Genomic DNA, 23,295 nt, shown 5'->3' with positions numbered 1-23,295 from the left:
GTCAAGACACCTATTTTACAGTAAAAAACATGATGTAATATAACAGAATAATGTGAAGTGATTCGAATCTCCCGTCTAGAACAGTTATTCTCAGAGTGATCATTTGAAACTGGGCTCAATTTAGAAAGTTAAAGTTTTTCAAGTTTTTCAGGGTTACAAAACAAAATGTGTCTTCTATTCGATATACAGACATTCGATTTTGTTTATTACGCCTGTTCCTTGTAATTTTCTAAATGGATTAACAAATCTACATTGAACACTGCATGGGGATGAATTATGGCCAGGACATCTGTTTGGTGAGTAGGCCTGGACTTAATGATTGAATTATTTGTTTTCATTCATTTTTACGATATAGCCAATTTTTACTTCGTGGCTGTGGTAACTAGTGACAACCGCAAAGCACCCTAAGCGGAAAATGACTAAATTATTCCAAAACTGCAGCTCATTGTTGGAACACATATTTCTCTACTTTAGTCAACCAGTCCGTTTAGAATTGGTGATGAAACTGTCGTCATTTCGCAAGGAATATAGCTTGTGTATCCCATCAGCTAGATACGTTTTTATAGACATTTATTTCTGGGAAAGGGAATTTAGGGAGCAGAATTGTGTGATGCTTGGCTTGGTTTATTTTTTGTTGTGTCCCAAAAATGCACATGTACAAATGGAACACTAGTCAAAACAAATTAACGTTGTCTTCAAAAGAAAATGTTGACCAAATAGTTGTTTAATATATATATATATTTTTTTAAATCTCTGGTAAAGATTGGGTTTTGACGTCAGTTTGTGTACTTGATTTCTCATGCCAATCCCTATTGTACAGTGTATGGGTGATTCACATGTGATAGGCTACATGTGGTCAGAGTAGCTGTAATACAGTACATGGGGCCATGGAGGTCAATGCCATAACAGAATAAGGAGCTTGTGTTAGGGATGTTTGAGTGAACAGTCTTTTTTTGTTTATTCACTGCCATAACATTCCATGGGCAATATTATCACCGCCATAGCAGGTATATGGGGCTTGAGTTGGTGTCAATAGAATCCATGTGCTTTCTGGTCACTGCCAAAACAGTGTATTGGGAGATAGAGTCAGTGCCAATACGATAGGCCTACAGTATACAGTGCTTTAGGAGCTAGACTTGGTGTCATAGCCATAACAGCCAGCTTAGGCAGGTGATGAAATGTTGACCGTGCACAACATAACAATAAACCTATATCTGGGGCCTAAGCCAGAGCTTTATGAGTAATTGGGGCCTGGATCACTGCCATAAGACAGCCATGTGCATTAGGATCAGTGTGTAAACAGCACAGCACATGGGGCTGGACACGCTTGGTGTCATTGAGTTTCCTTACCGGAGTGCCCTGCTCAGCTTGTCATAGTTCATCTGGGGTTTGCACTTGCGGGCCCCCCATAACCGGGCCACCTCGTCAGGGTCCTTGATGACAAACTCTCCATAGTCCCCCTGCCAGGCGATGACGTCATGGTACTCCTCCTTCCTCAGCAGCTCCAGGATGAAGTGCCACAGCTGGATCTGTCGCGAGCCGGGGCTCGACTCGGGTTTGTAGGCCCAATCTGGAAAGGCAAACCCTGGGGAGGAGAGGGGGAGACCAGGGAGAAGGGAGTTAGCCTGGAGGTCCCTGGAGCACAGCCATACTGATGGACTGAGATGATTAGCCTTCATAGAGGACAGCACATTCAGAAAGGCTATGCTCAGTCTAAATGTTCACTTATTTCTGAAGTCTAAACAGCAGGCAGCACATAAAAACCCAACGTTTGGGCCAATAGCCAAGTCACGGGAATGCAGGGCAGGTCATGAATATTGATTCCAACTCCATTGAGGCGAGAGGAGTTGCCGCTAGCCCTGTCAGGTGCTGTCAGGTGAAGAGTGGAACGTGTGTTCTATAAGGTGTTTTGTAGAAGAGGAAAGAGGATTAGTGAGGCCTATTTGTGTTCGGTCTATTAGTTCTCCGTCTGGAGCTTAGGGATGTATTTGGGATCCATCTGTACATCGGTCTGGTTCTGTCTCTACTGTTATTAACATGTACACAGTGCTGCACATCATCAACTGTGGCTGCTTGACACGTTGCGGCGTCACTCACACCTGCCTGACCTGGCCTGGCCTCTTCTCTGCTTTCCTCTCCTCCACTCCACTGTGTGTTGTATCTGACTCATGGTAGACTGGGTGCAGAAACCACGACCTTCCTGTCACCGTCACTGCTATGGCGTCCACACAACCACAACAGTCCTGCGCCGGAAACACTCACTGATCTCCCTGTCGTGATACTACTCTGATAGTGAACACACACACACCATCACAACATTTGTGCTCTTTCTATGTCTGTGGAACACTATTCATGAAGAAAACCTCTCCACTCCACCTCTTTTCCCTGATTCTGTCACTCTTTCCTACTGACAGAGGAAACAACACGGCCTAGTCCTCCCTCCCTCCCTCTGTCCCTCCATATATCCCTCCCCCAAATGTACAACGGAAACTCAAAGTGTGAAAGGCGGAAACAGACTGTGGGTGTGGGCACATGTTTGTGAGTGTTTGTCTGCCTGCTCGACTGACCTTGATGTAAATGTGTGTTCAAGATTGAGAATACGCCAATATGTGAGTGAATGAGGGTATATTCATGAGACTTGAATGACGAGTTGAATGCACTTGAGAGGCTATTTTTTCACATGCGTGTGGTCACGAAGATGTGACCAATCTGAGCCAGACTGGGTGTTAGCATCACTGGTGTTAAAGAGTTTAATCAGAGAGAGACACTGATTACCTACTGTTCAATATGACTAACATCCTCTCTACATAACCATTACTCTGCCAGAGAAGAACAGGAGTCCATATTAATGTGATAAAATCAGGCCTAGTCAATGCCTACAAATCCCATTCATCAGGGATTGAGTCCTACAACTTTCTCCTATACAACAGATAACATGGCGTTACAGAATTAGCTTAACTTTAGACGGCATTTGAAGTATGAAAACATCTGACAAATTTAAATTTCAGGGTGAACTATCCCTTTAAGATCTAGCTACAACATGGATGTGTATGACATCACTATGGCAGAAAAGCCACTACTAGGACAGATGAGCACTGAAAAGCATCAGAATAGCTCATTTTAGCTAGATGTTGGAGGGATTTTCTACACGACGGACAGATTGATAGATAGATTATAATCTGCACCATGCTTGGCAGCGCGACCATTTAGACCCTGTTACCTAACGCTCTTCATTATGTCAATAGACCGCATCTGGCAAACAACATAGAGCCACGCTCAATAGATTCATGCCAGATCTGCTTTATGTAGTTCTATGTGGGCTTAAATAGGTCTGCCTTGGTGAACCAGATTGACTAACTGAATAAGGGCAGTTTGGAGAGTTCTCAATTAATTACAGATTTATTTTCTATATATTTTGTTGCCGAAACTCGGTTTTTGATAGGATGACATTGACGCAGGCACCAGAGGTCACAACAACAGACTATACACACGCATCGCGTTTCAGGTCAACAGGTGAAATGGATCCCTGGTAAGTAGTTAGAGACAAACTCTGCCTGCCAACCTCTGAACAAAGACAACAAAACCAAACGTCATCATCATCATCAACACACGTCCAGATATGGAGACACAGAGTACCGTGTGTGTGTAAATAACCCCCCAGCAAACAGCCAGCTAAACATGATATGAAAGCAGCAATGTGTAGTAATAGAAGTGATATTGGTAGGAAACAATGTCTCAGCAACCAGAGCCCAGTAGTGTGTTGTGATACAGGACAGACATAATGTCCTCTTCACAGGAATTCGGAGTAAAATAGAGCCACAACAGGTGTCTTTTCCTCACTCCCCAAGGCTGTGTGTCATATATGTTACACCCAGAGGACAAACCTGTCCTGAGTCACAGTGGATCAGTTATCACAAGAGGCCGCTCATCCTGACACAAGAAACAGAGACCATGACACACACACACACAGAGCCGCTCACACTGAAGTCATGACATGTCCACAGGTCTGTTTGATGAGGTTTTAAGCGACCCTACAGTGGGCTTTGTGTGAGAAAGACACTTGTGTGTGTGTGTGTGTGTGTGTGTGTGTGTGAAGGTGTGTCAGAATGCATCAATACCATGCAGGACAAAAGCAGTGTGGGACCTCACCCCCCAAACTTAACCTCTCTGACCTCTACTCCTCCTGCACATCCTGCTCTCCTCTCCTCCATCCATCTCTGGCGCTCTCTTTCCCTCCTGGGGGAGACACCAGATAGCCATTACAGCACAGAGAGAAGAGAGGAGCCAGACACACACACACAGCATCAATAATGCAGCAGCTAGGCTGTGTGTGTGGAGGGAGGGGGGCTAATCTCTGCCCTGGGACACTAGAGGTTGGGGTGTGGAAGGGTGTTAGTAAGTGAGAATATATAAAGGGGGTGGGGGGGGGGGGGTTAAGAGATAGAGAGATGGGGAATAGGAGGGTGTGGTAAGCAGCTACAAGTTTGGGTTGGGGGATGGAGGGAGTCGGGGGGGGGGGGGGGGGGACTGAAAGAGGAGGAGGGAAGAGGAGACACGGTGAGTCCTGGGACAAGGAGAGAGAGAGGGGGAGGAGGACACAGTGGGAAACAAGAGTGGGAAGAGAGAGAGACAACGGCTGAAGAGGGGGTTGGGGACAGAGAGGGGATAAAGAGAAGGATGAGGTCATAGCTCGTCTGGTAGTCTTGTCATCCAGGTCACATTGCTCACCCCCCTCCCTTGTTCTCTCTCTCTCTCTCTCTGCGGATGCCCGTCTTCCTCTGTGTGATCTCTTTGGCAGGCCTTTTCTAGACTTCTAACGCTGGAGCTATTTCAACTATGTAGAGGGACCAACTCCAATGCCCTCTAAACAGCCCAGAGAGAGAGACATTGGGGGAGACAGAGAGGAAAAAGCGAAAGATAGCGAGAATGAGAGTAACGTGGCCATATCTAAAGCTGATTTTCTGTGAGGGACAGAATGGACACAGTGTGTGTGTGTGTGTGAGTGAGTGAGTGAGTGACTAGAAGCATGAGGCCTTGAATCTGATTCTGAACTCCAAGCGCTGACACACACGAGTACACAGATATCATCTCCTACCCACCAACACAGCCCCCCCCCCCCCCACACACACACACACACACCTCCTTTTGTGAACAGTGGTTCCTAGGCACCATTGGCACAGTGACTGACTGACACACGGCCTCTAGCTATAAACAGGGGGGTGGAAGAAGGGTGGAGGAGGAGAGGGAAAGGGGGAGTAAGAAAGAAAGAGGGAAGCTGGGAAAGGGTGGGGTGTGAGTTAGGGAGGAAATCAGAGCCCCTGTAATGTTACCACGGTCATAACACCACAGGGAGAGGAGAGGAGATAAGAGAGAGTGGGCCTGATCAGTACTTCTACCTAGCTAACCTTCTATGTGTACTGAAGGAGAGAGAGAGAGAGCAGTTACATTTGTGACCTGTTGCCACAAGGGCAACCAGTGAAGAACAAACACAATTGTAAATACAACCCATATTCATGTTTACTTATTTTCCCTTTTGTACTTTAACTATTTGCACATCGTTACAACACTGTATATATACATAATATGACATTTGAAATGTCTCTATTCCTTTGGAACTTTTGTGAGTGTAATGTTTACTGTATTTCACTTTTGTTTATTTTCTATTTCACTTGCTTTGGCAATGTAAACATATGTTTCCCATGCCAATAAAGGTCTTTGAATTGAATTGAACAGGAAGAGCGAGCGAACCAAGTCTACCTGATAAACTATGGAGGGAAAGTAACTAATCAGAGATATCTAGATAGGTGAAAGTAGTGAATAAGAACTGTGAATAAAGTTGTGAAGAGCTGAAAAGTCCCTGACCTTTATTCAGAGGAGGAGGAGCTGAGTCGAGGCATGAGCAGGAACAAAACTGCAGAACTATTCTTAGGACTTATTACAGACCACACCATACACACTTTACCCAGTTAGCTACACGACCCTGTCATTGTTCAACTACTGGGGCTTTCAGCACTGTGAGAGAGACCGAGAGAGAGAGACAGAGAGAGAGAGACAGAGAGAGAGACAGAGAGAGAGAGACAGAGAGAGAGAGACAGAGAGAGAGAGAGAGAGAGAGACAGAGAGAGAGAGACAGAGAGAGAGAGAGAGAGAGAGAGAGAGAGAGAGAGAGAGAGAGAGACCGAGAGAGAGACAGAGAGAGAGACAGAGAGAGAGAGAGAGAGAGAGAGAGAGAGAGAGAGAGAGAGAGAGACCGAGAGAGAGAGACCGAGAGAGAGAGAGACAGAGAGAGAGACAGAGAGAGAGACAGAGAGAGAGAGACAGAGAGAGACAGAGACAGAGAGAGACAGAGACAGAGACAGAGACAGAGACAGAGAGAGAGAGAGACAGAGACAGAGACAGAGAGAGAGAGAGAGAGAGAGAGAGAGAGAGACAGAGAGAGAGAGAGAGAGACAGAGAGAGAGACAGAGACAGAGAGAGAGACAGAGACAGAGACAGAGAGAGACAGAGACAGAGACAGAGACAGAGAGAGAGAGAGACAGAGAGAGAGACAGAGACAGAGAAAAAGAGAGACAGAGACAGAGACAGAGAGAGAGAGAGACAGAGACAGAGACAGAGACAGAGACAGAGACAGAGAGACAGAGAGAGACAGAGAGAGAGAGAGAGAGAGAGAGAGAGAGAGAGAGAGAGAGAGAGAGAGAGAGAGAGAGAGAGAGAGAGAGAGAGAGAGAGAGAGAGACATGGAGGTGGGGGAGCAGTGGTGGCCTTGGAGGGACGAAAATAGACCCATACACACACTGGGGTTATTGTTCCACAGACAGAGAACGAGAGAGCGTGAGGGGGGAAGGGGGGAGAGAGAGAGAGAAGTCGAGAAGTGCTACGAGAGGGGGAGGAGGAGCGAGAAACAGGAGACAAAGCCTACAGGAGTCTGGTGTCCTGTACTAGCAACATTATACATCCAGTAACACAACCACACACTCAGTGACCAGTTTATTAGGTACACCCATCTAGTACCGGGACGGACCCCCCTGTAGCCATGAAAGGACGCACATGGTCAGCAACAATGTTCAGACACGCTGTGGTGTTCAAACATTGATCAATTGGTATCAAGAAGGGACCTAATGTGTGCCAGGAAAACTGTCCCCACACCATTACACCACCGCCACCAGCCTGTACCATTGACACCAGGCAGGAAGGGTCCATTGACTCATGCTGCTTACGGCAAATCCTGACTCTGCCATCAACATGACGCAACAGGAACTGGGATTCATCGGACCAGGCAACGTTTTTCCACTCCTCAAATGTCCAGTGTTGGTGATAGCGTGCCCACTGGAGCCGCTTCTTCTTGTTTTTAGCTGATAGGAGTGGAACCCAGTGTGGTCGTCTGCTGCAATAGCCCATCTGTGACAAGGACCGATGAGTTGTGTTTTCCGAGATGCCGTTCTGCACAGTGGTGCAGATTTCCTCCCTAACAGGGGCTCTGATTTCCTCCCTAACTCACACCCCACCCTTTCCCAGCTTCCCTCTTTCTTTCTTACTCCCCCTTTCCCTCTCCTCCTCCACCCTTCTTCCACCCCCCTGTTTATAGCTAGAGGCCATGTGTCAGTCAGTCACTGTGCCTGTTCGTGGCCCGCCTGTTAGCTTGCACGATTCTTGCCATTCTCCTTCGACGTCTCTCATCAACAAGCTGTTTTCGCCCACAGGACTGCCACTGACTGGATGTTTTTTGTTTGTCATGCCATTCTCTGTAAACCCTAGACACCGTCCTGCGTGAAAAGCCCAGGAGGGCAACCGTTTCTGAGATCCTGTATCCGGCGAGCATGGCAACGACGATCATACCACACTCAGTCGCTTAGGTCACTGGTTTTGCCAATTTCAACGTTCAATCGAACAGTATCTGAATGCCTCGATGCCTGCTTTATATCGCGGGCCACGTGACTCACTGTCTGTAGGAGCTGACCATTTTCGTGAACGGGGTGGTGTACCTAATAAACGGACCACTGAGTGTATATTCCCATTCACACACTTATGCACACTACAGCCTATAGCTTGCAAAACACCCTACACACCATAACCTTCCTGGAAATCTGCTGGGGTATTTTCAGCAAGATGCAACGTTCAGAATGTTACAGATAGAAAAGTAATGAATATAGCAGACTTGATTCCCTATTCTACATGACAGACAGACTTCGAGCCTGGAGTTGGACCCTGTTACTAGAGCCTGGAGTTGAACCCTGTTAGTAGAGCCTGGAGTTGGACCCTGTTAGTAGAGCCTGGAGTTGGACCCTGTTAGTAGAGCCTGGAGTTGGACCCTGTTACTAGAGCCTGGAGTTGGACCCTGTTACTAGAGCCTGGAGTTGGACCCTGTTACTAGAGCCTGGAGTTGGACCCTGTTACTAGAGCCTGGAGTTGGACCCTGTTACTAGAGCCTGGAGTTGGACCCTGTTACTAGAGCCTGGAGTTGGACCCTGTTAGTAGAGCCTGGAGTTGGACCCTGTTACTAGAGCCTGGAGTTGGACCCTGTTACTAGAGCCTGGAGTTGGACCCTGTTACTAGAGCCTGGAGTTGGACCCTGTTACTAGAGCCTGGAGTTGGACCCTGTTAGTAGAGCCTGGAGTTGGACCCTGTTACTAGAGCCTGGAGTTGGACCCTGTTACTAGAGCCTGGAGTTGGACCCTGTTACTAGAGCCTGGAGTTGGACCCTGTTACTAGAGCCTGGAGTTCTTCCTGCTCAGATCAAGAATCATGTTTAATGCCAACTAGCCTACATAAGGAACTAAATGATCATGAGAGAATTGCGGCACAAGTTGATGTGATGGTTTCTTGGAGACCAGGCTGCAGGGGAATGGACTCTGAGGACCCCAGTGGCACCCAATCATATGGGACATAATCGTTAACTAGAATTACTCTCTCAACACACACACACACACACACACATACATACACACACACACACACACACACACACACACACACCCCACCCCCATTGTCCCAGTGGGGTTTGGGGCAGCAGAATAATATTGTGTCAGTAAAGCTGGTGGTGGATCTCTGAGGTGCTGCTGGGTATATTTATTACCTTCACCAGAGTAACACTACGCTCCCAAGGCATTACCCTCTCACCTAACACACACTCGTGCACGCACACTCAAGCACACACACACAGGCGTGCAAGCACACACACAAACCTCCTTAGGGACAGACAGCAAGTGCCCCGCTCTTCTCTTTCCCGCTCTCCCTCTCTTTCTCTCCCTCCCGCCATTTCACATATTGGTGTTAATGTACTCCTGTAGCCAGCTCTGGGCAAACAGTTGACTTTTCACCCCTCTCCTCTCCTCTTCCCAACATGTTGCACTGGGCTGTGTGTGTGTGTGTGTGTGTTGTGTAACTATGTAAGTGCCAGATAGTGTGTTAGTGACTGTGTGACCCAGGGGCATTAGGTGGGGGTGCAGGGCTTATGTGTGTCAGTATCTAGGTTTCCATCCAATTTGCAAAAGAGTTTCATGCTAATATTCCAAAATCTGCATAAAACAATATGCTCATTTTCCCACCAGAGATGTCTTTCCATCAAAAGGACTTGTTGCAGATAAAAGGCTGTGCGTGATGACGCAGTGAACATAAAAGTAACTTTTGCGGTTAAATTCCCATTTAACTGAATGAATAATAAAAAGTTAAATGGGTTTCCATCACATTTTAAACTGTACTGATGGTTTTGTTACAAAAACTGTTGCGTTACAGAGCGAATGTGCCCACTCTGGTCATGGCACGTGCGCTCTAGCCAACAGCTGGCAGATACAGTGAGGGTAGGCTACCTACATTATGAGATTATTATGGATAATAGTGATATTATTTTTATTTGTCAAACGGCAGCCAAGCATCGATCATCATTCGCCAGAATAAGATCCTTGATATTTATTGGAGGAGCATCAAGCTCATCACCGTGCATTTTCACCACCCTGTGAAGTTCATCATAACTTATTTCATCTGTAGCCTAATAAACTGCATGCTTTTCCAAGTTGTGGTGAGAGGACCACACAACATATCAAGTTTACTTCGATATGATGGTTATTATATCAATATTTGCGCATAAAGGCGTTTCCACCGGCATTTCTCACATAATTCATTTTACAGGCACAAAAAGATCCCACCATGTCGAATGAAACAATTGTCTGTCGCATTTATACAATTGTACCAGCATTTCCTGTTTCTATCTGCCCAGTCATGACTTTTTCATGCATCAGGTAATTAATTCATCCGCATGAAATGGTTGGATGGAAAGCTGGTTTGTGTTGTGTGTGTATGGTCAGCGAGACATTGGTGGCACAGTGTCTGTACTACGCATGCTGTTGCCAAGGTGATGCTAGAACTATCCGTCCATCAGGAGTGTGCGTGTGTACTGTCTGGTAGCAAGTAGGTTAAGGATGTGCGTGTGTGTGTGTGTGTGTGTGTGTGTGTGTGTGTGAGGAGGTTTCCTGGAATGTGCCACCAGCGCGGGACAGGAAGAGAGCAACTGTTCTAAACCACAACAACAGATCTGTTTCCTCTGTGTGTGTGTGTGTGTGCGGGCACGCATGAATGCTTCCACACTAGCTCCCTCAAATTGACATCCAGTGAAAAGAGAACAGTTTCCAAAATTGGCCACAAGGCAAAAATACACCAGGTCTAGAATTGGAAAGCTCAACGTGTCTTGTCTGAAGGCCTGGAGGACCTAGACCAGGAAGGTGTGTTAAGGCCCAGGAGATTGTCCTGTGTGACAGAGAGAAGCTGATGCAATGCCACTGCAGGGGAACGACAAGGACGCTGGAGAAATGGCAGAGCAGAGCTCAACAAGTGTGCTGCTCTGACCAGCACTCACACTAATAACACACACAGGCAGACAGACAGACAGACTGACAGACAGGAACACACAGTGACAGCACGTAGAGGTACAGTCACACAGAACAGACCTAATGACAAGAAGATGCACAAAACTAGAAAAACAAGTTCACAATAACAGTTACTGGGAAGGGTGTGTGTGTGTGTGTGTGTGTGTGTGTGTGTGTGTGTGTGTGTGTGTGTGTGTGTGTCATCGCTGACTCAGTGTGTGAGTGTGTAATTCAGCCTTCACAACGCAAACACTTCTCTCTCGCTCCATTCCCTTCCCTTTCTCGCCTTCTCTCTCTCCCCTGGTCTCCTAGCAACCACACTTCAGGCCTAAAAATAAACCCCCAGAAACAAACAGAACAAAAAAATAAAACATGAACAACAATTAATCCTTTCAAACACAGAGCAGCAAAGACTCAAATAGAACAGGTAAGATAAAGTTGGTGGAGGAGGAGGAGGAGGAGGAGGAAGAGGAAGAAGAGGAGGAGGAGGAAGAGGAGGAGGAGGGAGAGGAGGAGGGAGAGGAGGGAGGAGAGAGAAAGAGAGGGAGCCAGCAACAGGTAGTCGTGAGGCGACAGAGTTCTTTGCTGAATGAGAGAAGAATCTCGCTCCTCTCACTTCCAAGATCCACACTCTGCCTCGCTGTGTGTGTGTGTAGCCCACTCTACCTGGCAGTGGAAGAACTGAACTTTTCCTTAGTCCAACACCAGGTAGTAACTAGGGGTGGTGAAGACAAACAGGCCTAGACAAACCCAGCCATGCAGGCCAGCCGGGGCAAGCTGCACCGAACTACAATACACTGTTCCACAAAGGCTGTACCACCTCTCCTCTCAGAAGTACTTAGTGTAACTCTTTAAATATAACTAGACTCCTCTTCACATCGTCCTTCCATGTTTTCTAACAGATTTAGTAATATTATCATGACTTTTGCTACCAGAAACTCCTCCAAAACATCAACAGCAATAGCCTACATAAGTCCAGACCAACTCCAATACTTTACATTTGCACTTCCTGGTTAGGCTGACATCCTGTAGCTGTGTCTACCAAGCCACAACATTAGATACTGTTACAGTTGGTCTTATACCGACCTGCACGGCATGCTTCCAAACCTCACATTCAATACACAATCAAAGGAAACACACAGAATGACTCCCAGTCACACCTCCTATCCAGTGGCCGGCACATTCCGGGGCGGATTAACATTGTGGGAGCATGGCGAGGCGCCGAGAAAAGAACACCTGACCACCTGTTGATAGGATATGAAAACAGCCTCCCTACCACAACTAGTCTACTGTCCTCCCTACCTCAACTACTCTACTGTCCTCCCTACCACAACTACTCTACTGTCCTCCCTACCACAACTACTCTACTGTCCTCCCTACCACAACTACTCTACTGTCCTCCCTACCACAACTACTCTACTGTCCTCCCTACCTCAACTAGTCTACTGTCCTCCCTACCACAACTACTCTACTGTCCTCCCTACCACAACTACTCTACTGTCCTCCCTACCACAACTACTCTACTGTCCTCCCTACCTCAACTACTCTACTGTCCTTCCTACCTCAACTACTCTACTGTCCTCCCTACCTCAACTACTCTACTGTCCTCCCTACCACAACTACTCTACTGTCCTCCCTACCTCAACTACTCTACTGTCCTCCCTACCTCAACTACTCTACTGTCCTCCCTACCTCAACTACTCTACTGTCCTCCCTACCACAACTACTCTACTGTCCTCCCTACCTCAACTACTCTACTGTCCTCCCTACCTCAACTACTCTACTGTCCTCCCTACCTCAACTACTCTACTGTCCTCCCTACCTCAACTACTCTACTGTCCTCCCTACCTCAACTACTCTACTGTCCTCCCTACCACAACTACTCTACTGTCCTCCCTACCTCAACTACTCTACTGTCCTCCCTACCTCAACTACTCTACTGTCCTCCCTACCTCAACTACTCTACTGTCCTCCCTACCTCAACTACTCTACTGTCCTCCCTACCTCAACTACTCTACTGTCCTCCCTACCTCAACTACTCTACTGTCCTCCCTACCTCAACTACTCTACTGTCCTCCCTACCTCAACTACTCTACTGTCCTCCCTACCTCAACTACTCTACTGTCCTCCCTACCACAACTACTCCACTGCTCTCTCTGTCAGACTATCAGACTTCTACTGTTGAGGGACTGGTTAGAGTTGTGGAGTTTACCTTAACTAAATTGCCCAATTACAAAGTTATGAAACCATGCAACTCTTCAGTTGATTGTTTAAGGTGATGTGATACTCTCATTCATTGCCGGCCTCAATATGGTCTTTGATCAATGTGTCTCACCATGTAGGCTATGCAGCCAGTTTGTTGAGTGTTGCTGTCTGTCTGCCTGGCCTGTACTGTACTGCCCTGGGGAAGCCACTGCTGGCGCCTCTTACTCACCTGTTTACAACAAGAGGCTGAGTGTATTATGTATGGCCCTATAACATCCGAGATGCGAAGAACGTGGACGGAATCACGGAATCCAGACATTAAAACTGAATTTAACAATATTCAAAAATGTATTGACTGAACTGTATTGATTGAACAAATGTATTGATTGAATCAACAAAAAGTAATGAATTTGCCAAAGTTTATCATAAGACATGAACAGAATGCCTCAGTGATTCGTATCTTCCTGCAACTTTCTGAAGAGGCAACAAGAATCCCCCTTCTGTATGTGTGGTGTGCGCGTCTACCACTTTGTGTAGCTGTTAGCGATGATGCTAATGAAAAATCTTCTGGCAGATGGAAAGGTTATCCCAAAAACCTTCTCAATTAAATGTTAACTACAAAGTAGCCTACGCTTACCTGGCAGAATAATATCAGGATTATTTGCATCAATCTAGTGGGTATTTGTTTTGAAACTCTACCATCACGTGTGCTACAAAAACACTGCTAAACAACTGCTTCTTGCTAGGTGCACACTGGAATTAAATGGTAACTACACCCACATTACCCAGACCTCAAAAGTGATCTCCTGATGTGGTTTAAGCATTATTGTGGACTTTTGAGAGTGAAAACCTGAAAAGGTTGGGGAACACGGAAATCTGGAAAAACAACAATGGATAAAACGGAATTTGGGGAAAAACTAAACAGAGTAAAAAAATACAACTGATTTTAATAGGGCCTTATTCCTGCCACTGCTGAGGTGGAGGAACACCTTTCTAGTCTCGCTCTCTCCTACTGCTGAGGTGGAGGAACACCTTTCTAGTCTCTCTCTCCCCTACTGCTGAGGTGGAGGAACACCTTTCTAGTCTCTCTCTCCCCTACTGCTGAGGTGGAGGAACACCTTTCTAGTCTCTCTCTCTCCTACTGCTGAGGTGGAGGAACACCTTTCTAGTCTCTCTCTCTCCTACTGCTGAGGAGGAGGAACACCTTTCTAGTCTCTCTCTCCTACTGCTGTCTGTTAACAGGCTACTCCTCCTCCTCCTCATTATTCAGTTACAACTAATCCTAATCTTAACCCAGGCCTTTTCAACAACAGCAGGACAGGTTTCCGTCACATGCTACTCAGACGCCGGGACGCTGTTCCTCTCCGCCAACTTTGTTCGCGCCCCCGACGGCTTGACTGCGTCAGCATGATGTGCGAGGGCAAGAAATACAGCCTTACTTCACCGAGACCATCAACCCATTCCTTTCTGCTTCTCCATCAATCCCCCTTTCCCTCCCTCTTTTCCTGTTATTCTTCTATTGGGGCTAATTTTAGATGAAGGAAAAAGCTCTGTCCACATCTGCTAACAATTCCTGTAAGAGAGACGTAGTGAGGGAGAGAGGGGAGGGAGGAGAGGGAGGTAAAGAGTAAGCAAAGAAAGGGTTTACAAAGAGAGGGAGGGGGAGAGAAAGATATGGAATAGGCATATAGGAAAAGAAAAGACAAAGACACTGCGCGCACACACACACGTCACACACGTCACACACGTCACACACACACACCATCGTGGCAATGGCAACAGCATATCACTGTGGGCTGTGAGGGGGTGACGGAGGGCAGAGCGCAGCTTGTGTGTGTGTGATTATCCCGTCGTAAACAGGGAACGAGGACACGCGCAGTGTCACCGCCTGTCACAACTTTCTCTCCCCTCTGTTCTCTGCTATCCCTCCATCTCCCCATTCTTTATTTTCCCTCTTTCTCCCCCTTGTCTCTCCTCTGTCTATTCCTCCCTCTTTCTCCCCCTTGTCTCTGTCTATTCCTCCCTCTTTCTCCCCCTTGTCTCTCCTCTGTCTATTCCTCCCTCTTTCTCCCCCTTGTCTCTCCTCTGTCTATTCCTCCCTCTTTCTCCCCCTTGTCTCTCCTCTGTCTATTCCTCCCTCTTTCTCCCCCTTGTCTCTCCTCTGTCTATTACTCCCTCTTTCTCCCCCTTGTCTATTCCTCCCTATTTCTCCCCCTTGTCTCTCCTCTGTCTATTCCTCCCTCTTTCCCCCTTGTCTCTCCTTCCTCTCTCTCTCTCTCTGTCAGCTCGTTAAGTGTGTCTGCTAAAGCTGATTAAGTCACGTTGATCTTTCTTACGTAACACTCACCTCACAGACGCCGGCGGCATTGTGTGTGTGTATCTGTGTGTATCTGTGTGTATCTGTGTGTATCTGTGTGTACGCGTGTGAGAGGCAGGACAATTCACGCTTGACTGAATGTGATTCTGTGTGTCTGTCTTTGTTTATATGTAATGTGTTATTCTCTTCTGACTGTAGATAGAGCATCGTCTTGGCTACAGTGTCCCTCACATGTGTATGTGTGGTATGTCCGAGCGTGGTACATAAGCATGAGTCTCTCTCCAGGCAGCCCAGATAATCACTGTTTATCCTTCAGTGTGACTGGGGCTACCATGGGGAGTACTATGCGCCTGCTGCACACACACACAGAAAGAGAGAGGGAGCGATATGAGGGGAAACCACGCGCCAACTGGGCTACAGTTGGAGAAGACTGTGGGGTTTTAAAGATGAAAAACACTGCTACATAAACACACACGCAGGTCACGGTGGTTGCAAACAGGGCTCTGCTCTAAAGCCCATTAATTGGTGGACTGATTGAATTAACGAGGCAGAGTGTCCAGTCAGGTTAGAAAGGTTGGTTTGCCCTGCTCTCCTCTCCCTCCCTTGTTCCTTCCGTCTGTCTCGCGGGAGAGATTAGTCCTCAGCTGGAGCAAATAAAGCTGCCGGTTATGCAAGAGGCAGAGAGCGAGGCAGAGAGAGCGAGGCAGAGAGAGATGGAGGAAGAGCGAGAGAGAGGAGGGGTAGAGATTGAGCGACAGAGAAAGAGAGACAGAGAGAGAAATATATGGCTGGGTCTACAACACTGGATGACTACCTTGCTCTTCCAGGGCAGCACTTCCATAGAGACAACACCACCACCATGGATCAGCAACCCTGTTACTAGTCCTAACCTACACTACAACATCCCTGTTACTAGTCCTAACCTACAACATCCCTGTTACTAGTCCTAACCTACACTACAACATCCCTGTTACTAGTCCTAACCTACACTACAACATCCCTGTTACTAGTCCTAACCTACACTACAACATCCCTGTTACTAGTCCTAACCTACACTACAACAACCCTGTTACTAGTCCTAACCTACACTACAACATCCCTGTTACTAGTCCTAACCTACACTACAACATCCCTGTTACTAGTCCTAACCTACACTACAACATCCCTGTTACTAGTCCTAACCTACACTACAACAACCCTGTTACTAGTCCTAACCTACACTACAACATCCCTGTTACTAGTCCTAACCTACAACATCCCTGTTACTAGTCCTAACCTACACTACAACATCCTTGTTACTAGTCCTAACCTACACTACAACATCCCTGTTACTAGTCCTAACCTACAACATCCCTGTTACTAGTCCTAACCTACACTACAACATCCTTGTTACTAGTCCTAACCTACACTACAACATCCCTGTTACTAGTCCTAACCTACACTACAACATCCCTGTTACTAGTCCTAACCTACACTACAACATCCCTGTTACTAGTCCTAACCTACACTACAACAACCCTGTTACTAGTCCTAACCTACACTACAACATCCCTGTTACTAGTCCTAACCTACACTACAACATCCCTGTTTCTAGTCCTAACCTACAACATCCCTGTTACTTGTCCTAACCTACACTACAACATCCCTGTTACTAGTCCTAACCTACACTACAACATCCTTGTTACTAGTCCTAACCTACACTAACACTACAACATCCCTGTAACTAGTCCTAACCTACACTACAACATCCTTGTTACTAGTCCTAACCTACACTAACACTACAACATCCCTGTTACTAGTCCTAACCTACACTACAACATCCCTGTTACTAGTCCTAACCTACACTACAACATCCCTGTTACTAGTCCTAACCTACACTAACACTACAACATCCCTGTTACTAGTCCTAACCTACACTAACACTACAACATCCCTGTTACTAGTCCTAACCTACACTAACACTACAACATCCCTGTTACTAGTCCTAACCTACACTAACACTACAACATCCCTGTTACTAGTCCTAACCTACACTAACACTACAACATCCCTGTTACTAGTCCTAACCTACATTACAACATCCATGTTACTAGTCCTAACCTACACTACAACATCCCTGTTACTAGTCCTAACCTACACTAACACTACAACATCCCTGTTACTAGTCCTAACCTACACTAACACTACAACATCCCTGCTACTAGTCCTAACCTACACTAACACTACAACATCCCTGTTACTAGTCCTAACCTACACTACAACATCCCTGTTACTAGTCCTAACCTACACTACAACATCCCTGTTACTAGTCCTAACCTACACTAACACTACAACATCCCTGTTACTAGTCCTAACCTACACTAACACTACAACATCCCTGTTACTAGTCCTAACCTACACTAACACTACAACATCCCTGTTACTAGTCCTAACCTACACTAACACTACAACATCCCTGTTACTAGTCCTAACCTACATTACAACATCCATGTTACTAGTCCTAACCTACACTACAACATCCCTGTTACTAGTCCTAACCTACACTAACACTACAACATCCCTGTTACTAGTCCTAACCTACACTAACACTACAACATCCCTGCTACTAGTCCTAACCTACACTAACACTACAACATCCCTGTTACTAGTCCTAACCTACACTACAACATCCCTGTTACTAGTCCTAACCTACACTAACACTACAACATCCCTGTTACTAGTCCTAACCTACACTAACACTACAACATCCCTGTTACTAGTCCTAACCTACACTAACACTACAACATCCCTGTTACTAGTCCTAACCTACACTAACACTACAACATCCCTGTTACTAGTCCTAACCTACACTAACACTCCAACATCCCTGTTACTAGTCCTAACCTACACTACAACATCCCTGTTACTAGTCCTAACCTACACTACAACATCCCTGTTACTAGTCCTAACCTACACTACAACATCCCTGTTACTAGTCCTAACCTACACTAACACTACAACATCCCTGTTACTAGTCCTAACCTACACTAACAACACTACAGCAAACAGCCTATCCACTGTCAGACAGTGACTGATACATCTTATCTACCACAACTACCTGTGGAATCCTCCTAATAATCTACTCCCACCATCTATCTATCTATCCCATGCCACTCTACAATCTTATAACAATAACACTACAGTCCACAGACTCCAAGCTAATCTCACCTCATCTACCAACCCCAGACAACACCATCTAACCCTCTATGAGTCCACCACACCACAACACAGTACAGACAACACCATCTAACCCTCTATGAGTCCACCACACCACAACACAGTACAGACAACACCATCTAACCCTCTATGAGGCCAGCACACCACAACACAGTACAGACAACACCATCTAATTGACAGAGAACAAGGTAGAGGGGGAAGAAAATAGAAAGGCACAGAGCGAGAGACACAGAGAGAGAGAGAGAGAGAGAGAGAGAGAGAGAGAGAGAGAGAGAGAGAGAGAGAGAGAGTTAGACAGAGAGAGAGAGAGTTAGACAGAGAGAGAGAGAGTTAGACAGAGAGAGAGAGAGTTAGACAGAGAGAGAGTTAGACAGAGAGAGAGAGAGAGAGAGAGAGAGAGAGAGAGTTAGACAGAGAGAGAGAGAGTTAGACAGAGAGAGAGAGAGAGAGAGAGAGAGCGAGAGAGAGAGAGAGAGAGGCGCGAGAGAGAGAGAGAGAGAGAGTTAGACAGAGAGAGAGAGAGAGAGAGAGAGAGAGAGAGAAACAGAGAGATGTTAGAGGTGAACATTCTCCCCAGTCAGTCAGTGGTAGGTAGTGTGCTGGATGGTTCTGTTATGTAAGAGAGAAGCAGAGTGCATACTGATTACCCCTCTCTCCACTGACCACCCTGATAACAGAACAGGAGGCTAGCGCTACACTCACAGCAAACATCTGTCTGTGTGTGTGTGTGTGTCTGTGTGTGTGTGTGTGTGTGTGTGTGTGTGTGTGTGTGTGTGTGTGTGTGTGTGTGTGTGTGTGTGTGTGTGTGACCAAACATACACCAACTGATACCAGCAAACCAGGCAGTTACCTTTCACCCACAAACACACACAAGCCAGAGGAACAAGATAATTCACCCATTCACTGACTGGAAGGTTACCTAAAAACACACACACACCTACTGAGGGACTCAGCGAGACATGGTAAGGTAGCTAGGGAATTCTCTATCTAGATAACTGAACCAACTCCCAGTCACACGCACACTTCTCTCCTCCTCCTCCCTCCTTGCCTGCAGCCACACACACACAAAGCAGAGAGAGACTGACACACACAAAGCAGAGAGAGACTGACACACACAAAGCAGAGAGAGACTGACACACACAAAGCAGAGAGAGACTGACACACACAAAGCAGAGAGAGACTGACACACACAAAGCAGAGAGAGACTGACACACACAAAGCAGAGAGACCGACACACACAAAGCAGAGAGAGACTGACACACACAAAGCAGATAGAGACTGACACACACAAAGCAGATAGAGACTGACACACACAAAGCAGAGAGAGACTGACACACACAAAGCAGAGAGAGACTGACACACACAAAGCAGAGAGAGACTGAAACACACAAAGCAGAGAGAGACCGACACACACAAAGCAGAGAGACCGACACACACAAAGCAGAGAGAGACTGACACACACAAAGCAGAGAGAGACTGACACACACAAAGCAGAGAGAGACTGAAACACACAAAGCAGAGAGAGACTGACACACACAAAGCAGAGAGAGAAGACACACACAAAGCAGAGAGAGACTGACACACACAAAGACATACACCCACACACAAGGGACACAACTGGCACACACACGACACGAGCAGACAGAACACAACAGATACAACACCACGTACAGGGAGCCTACCCACACCCACCCACACACACCTGCACTGGGACACAGAAATCCACGCCACCAATGCTGAGTGACTCACTGGCTTGCCACAGTGCACTGTTGTTGCCAGCAACACAAAGCCTATACACACACCACCTCCCCTCTTTCTCCACCTCTCACCCAGCCAGAGTGCAGACACAAAGACACACACCTTACTCCAACTATATCACATCCAGGTTAGGTTAGCCAGGGGGCGCTCACATACACACCACCTAAACACCTAGGCTAAGTCAGGCGACCTCACTAACGCAAGCGAGAACGGGCGAGAGAAAGTATGTGGAGCGAGAGTGTGTGTGTCAGGGCCTGGAGCACAATGGCCCCAGTGTCTGGCTAGGCAGGTGCAGGGGGGGTTACTGTCCTGACTGCACTGCTAGCAGAGCTGCTACTGCTAGGACTCTCCTCTATATATATCTCCCTCTCTCGTTCTCCTTCTCTCTCTCTCCATCCCTCTCTCCCCGAGGAGGCATGTTGCTCTAATCTCTCTCTTCCCCCCCCCCCTCTCTCTCTCTCTCTCTCCCCCCATCCACAGGTCAGCGGATACAGCCCTAGCCTAGTCCTCACTAGCTCACTGTTCTCCCCATCAATATCCCAAATAATCCTAAAACAACAATCACTGTGTGTGTGTGTGTGTGTGTGTGTATTAGGGATGAAATGATTCACCGATACGTATCGGTCCCCATGTTTAAGATCTGACTGCATCGGTCCAGGGACCCAAAACCGATCCAAATGTAACATGCATCGGTCAGAAAATCGATTCAAACCTTACCAATCGCAGAAAATACCTCAACTTGTGACATCTGCATCCTCTCCTTCAGTGTCAAACTAAGCAAGTAACGGTGTTGACAGTCATTGATTTACAAGTCATTTTGCATGCCGAACAACCCTAGGGAATATCAGTAGCCAAGTCAAACTGGACACTGTGCGCGGACTGTTCCTGATTTTGCACATCTGCGCGGCACCTTCAGCATTCAAATGCTAAAATGGCTTGCGTGATATTAGTCTTTATTAGCTGAATGACAACCTATGTAATTTGCTATATTATTGTTATCTATACTCTGAAGAAAATTGTGTTTTACTGGAATAAAACTAAGCTACCAAAGACAACCAATCTGGCTATACATGCTGAACCGGACTTACTATAGATTTTATTTCCATTGTTCAGGTTTACCATCAGCAATAATTTTGGTAGTTTTACTTTAAACAATAAGTGTACTGTTTATGGTCATTTTTAGATATACTGTGTAAAGTCGATAATTTCATAACAAGGAATCACTTTTGCGAGGCGCACTGCATGGCCAAAGCAGGAGGAGAAAAGAAGCTCACTAAAAACATCCAAATGATCAAAACCATTCCATTTTTTGATGAGGGGTGAAATCCAAAGTTGTGCTATATATTCATCAGCTGTCATAGCTAATTTGTAAACGATAAATATTGTTACAAATATTGATAAATTACAAGTTAATTAGTGGGTGATGGTGATTTCAGATCCAAAGTGGGGGGGTGATAGTGATAGTAGATTCCTAGTCTCCCTTATGGCTCAGATCAGGTGCCTACATAGTGTACACTATAGAAACCACACACACACGTCAGCTCAGACAGATCCAGCTCAGAGAGGCCCAGCTCAGAGAGGCCCAGCTCAGAGAGGCCCAGCTCAGAGAGGCCCAGCTCAGAGAGGCCCAGCACAGAGAGGCCCAGCTCAGAGAGGCCCAGCTCAGAGAGGCCCAGCACAGAGAGGCCCAGCACAGAGAGGCCCAGCACAGAGAGGCCCAGCTCAGAGAGGCCCAGCACAGAGAGGCCCAGCTCATGAGCTCCATCTGCAGCAGATTTTAATTTAGAATGGAAAATGAATGTGTTTATGCAACAAATGTTAGCGCAACGAATCGTATCGCATCGAACTCTAATCAAACCAAATCACTTCAAACTAAAATGTATCGTTCCTGTATTGTATTGGCGCTCATGTATCTAGATACGTAACGAATCATCTTGAAAGGGAAAGATGCACATCCCTAGTGTGTGTGTGTTAAACTGTGGCTGGGGCCTGTGTGTGTAGGCCTACCCGCGTGTTGTTGCGTAACCGCATAGAGGAGACTGATGCTAAAAATGTCCCTGGATAAAAGTACTGTGACCCAGAGCAGGGCACTCTGTGTGTGTGTGTGTGTGTGTGTGTGTGTGTGTGTGTGTGTGTGTGTGTGTGTGTGGCCGTTTGGGCAAGCAGCTTACCACTGATGTCACCCTATAACACCAGTCAGCGAGAGGAGGGTAGGACATAAACATAGGAGAGGAAGGAAGAGGGGAGAGAGGGAGGAAGAGGGGAGAGAGGGGGGGAGGAGAGGAAGAGGGGAGAGAGGAGATAGAGATGGAGAGAGGGAGGGAGGAGAGGAAGAGGGGAGAGAGGAGATAGAGATGGAGAGAGGGAGGGAGGAAAGGAAGAGCAGAGAGCGATGGCAGAGAGGGAGGGAGGAAAGAGAGTGAAAGGAGGGGGAGATGGAGAGGAAAAGTCCAAAGTGGGGCAATGTAAACATGAGGGATGGAGGGAGAGATGGGGAGAGGGGAAAGGGGAAAGGAAGGGGCGTAAGGAAGGCTGGAGTGATGGAGAGAGGGATGGAGAAACAGATGAGTGTTTCCCAACAACAGATCAGGACCTATTCGGTCACTGCTATTCCTTTTGGGACACAACTAAACACAAGATTAAACCCAAACACACTGCTCTGGTTTATTGGGTGGATCACAATATATTTAAATCAGCTTTGAGCATTAAGCAGTATTAAGCTGTATGAAGCTGTACGAGGCATTGTGTCGTCCTGAAGCTTCTTTCAGCATTCTAGTTCCAGCCTACCTTCCACTGATCAGACCTTAGTGGCCCAGTGAATGGTTGAGATCAGCACTGGGCCGGCACATCACAACTATCAAATATCAATGGCTTTACATGGCTAACAGAGCTAGAGGCTGTTCATCTGACAGGAAGAAAAGACACAATATGACAGGCTGG

The 23,295-nt window shown here is 46.7% G+C and overlaps 1 protein-coding gene across 2 annotated transcripts in view; it reads right to left on the bottom strand.

Annotated features, from left to right (window-relative positions):
- Nucleotides 1-346: 346 nt before the first annotated feature.
- LOC311122357 (ETS domain-containing transcription factor ERF-like) overlaps nt 347-23,295 on the bottom strand; it is a 34,285-nt gene continuing 11,336 nt past the window's right edge. Inside the window, exon 2 of one of the 2 annotated variants that reach the window (XM_084158059.1) lies at nt 347-1,585. In XM_084158059.1, the coding sequence (XP_084014185.1) occupies nt 1,347-1,585 (239 nt within the window). In that variant the 3' untranslated portion in view covers nt 347-1,346. The remainder of the gene's footprint in view (nt 1,586-23,295) is intronic. The other variant, XM_084158060.1, reaches the window with a different exon arrangement.

The sequence above is a fragment of the Coregonus lavaretus genome, assembly GCF_964263955.1.
Source record: "Coregonus lavaretus genome assembly, chromosome: 3".
Taxonomy (NCBI): Eukaryota; Metazoa; Chordata; class Actinopteri; order Salmoniformes; family Salmonidae; genus Coregonus; species Coregonus lavaretus.
Note: the sequence above shows the minus strand (reverse complement) of the source record. Positions and strands in the feature narration are given on the sequence as shown.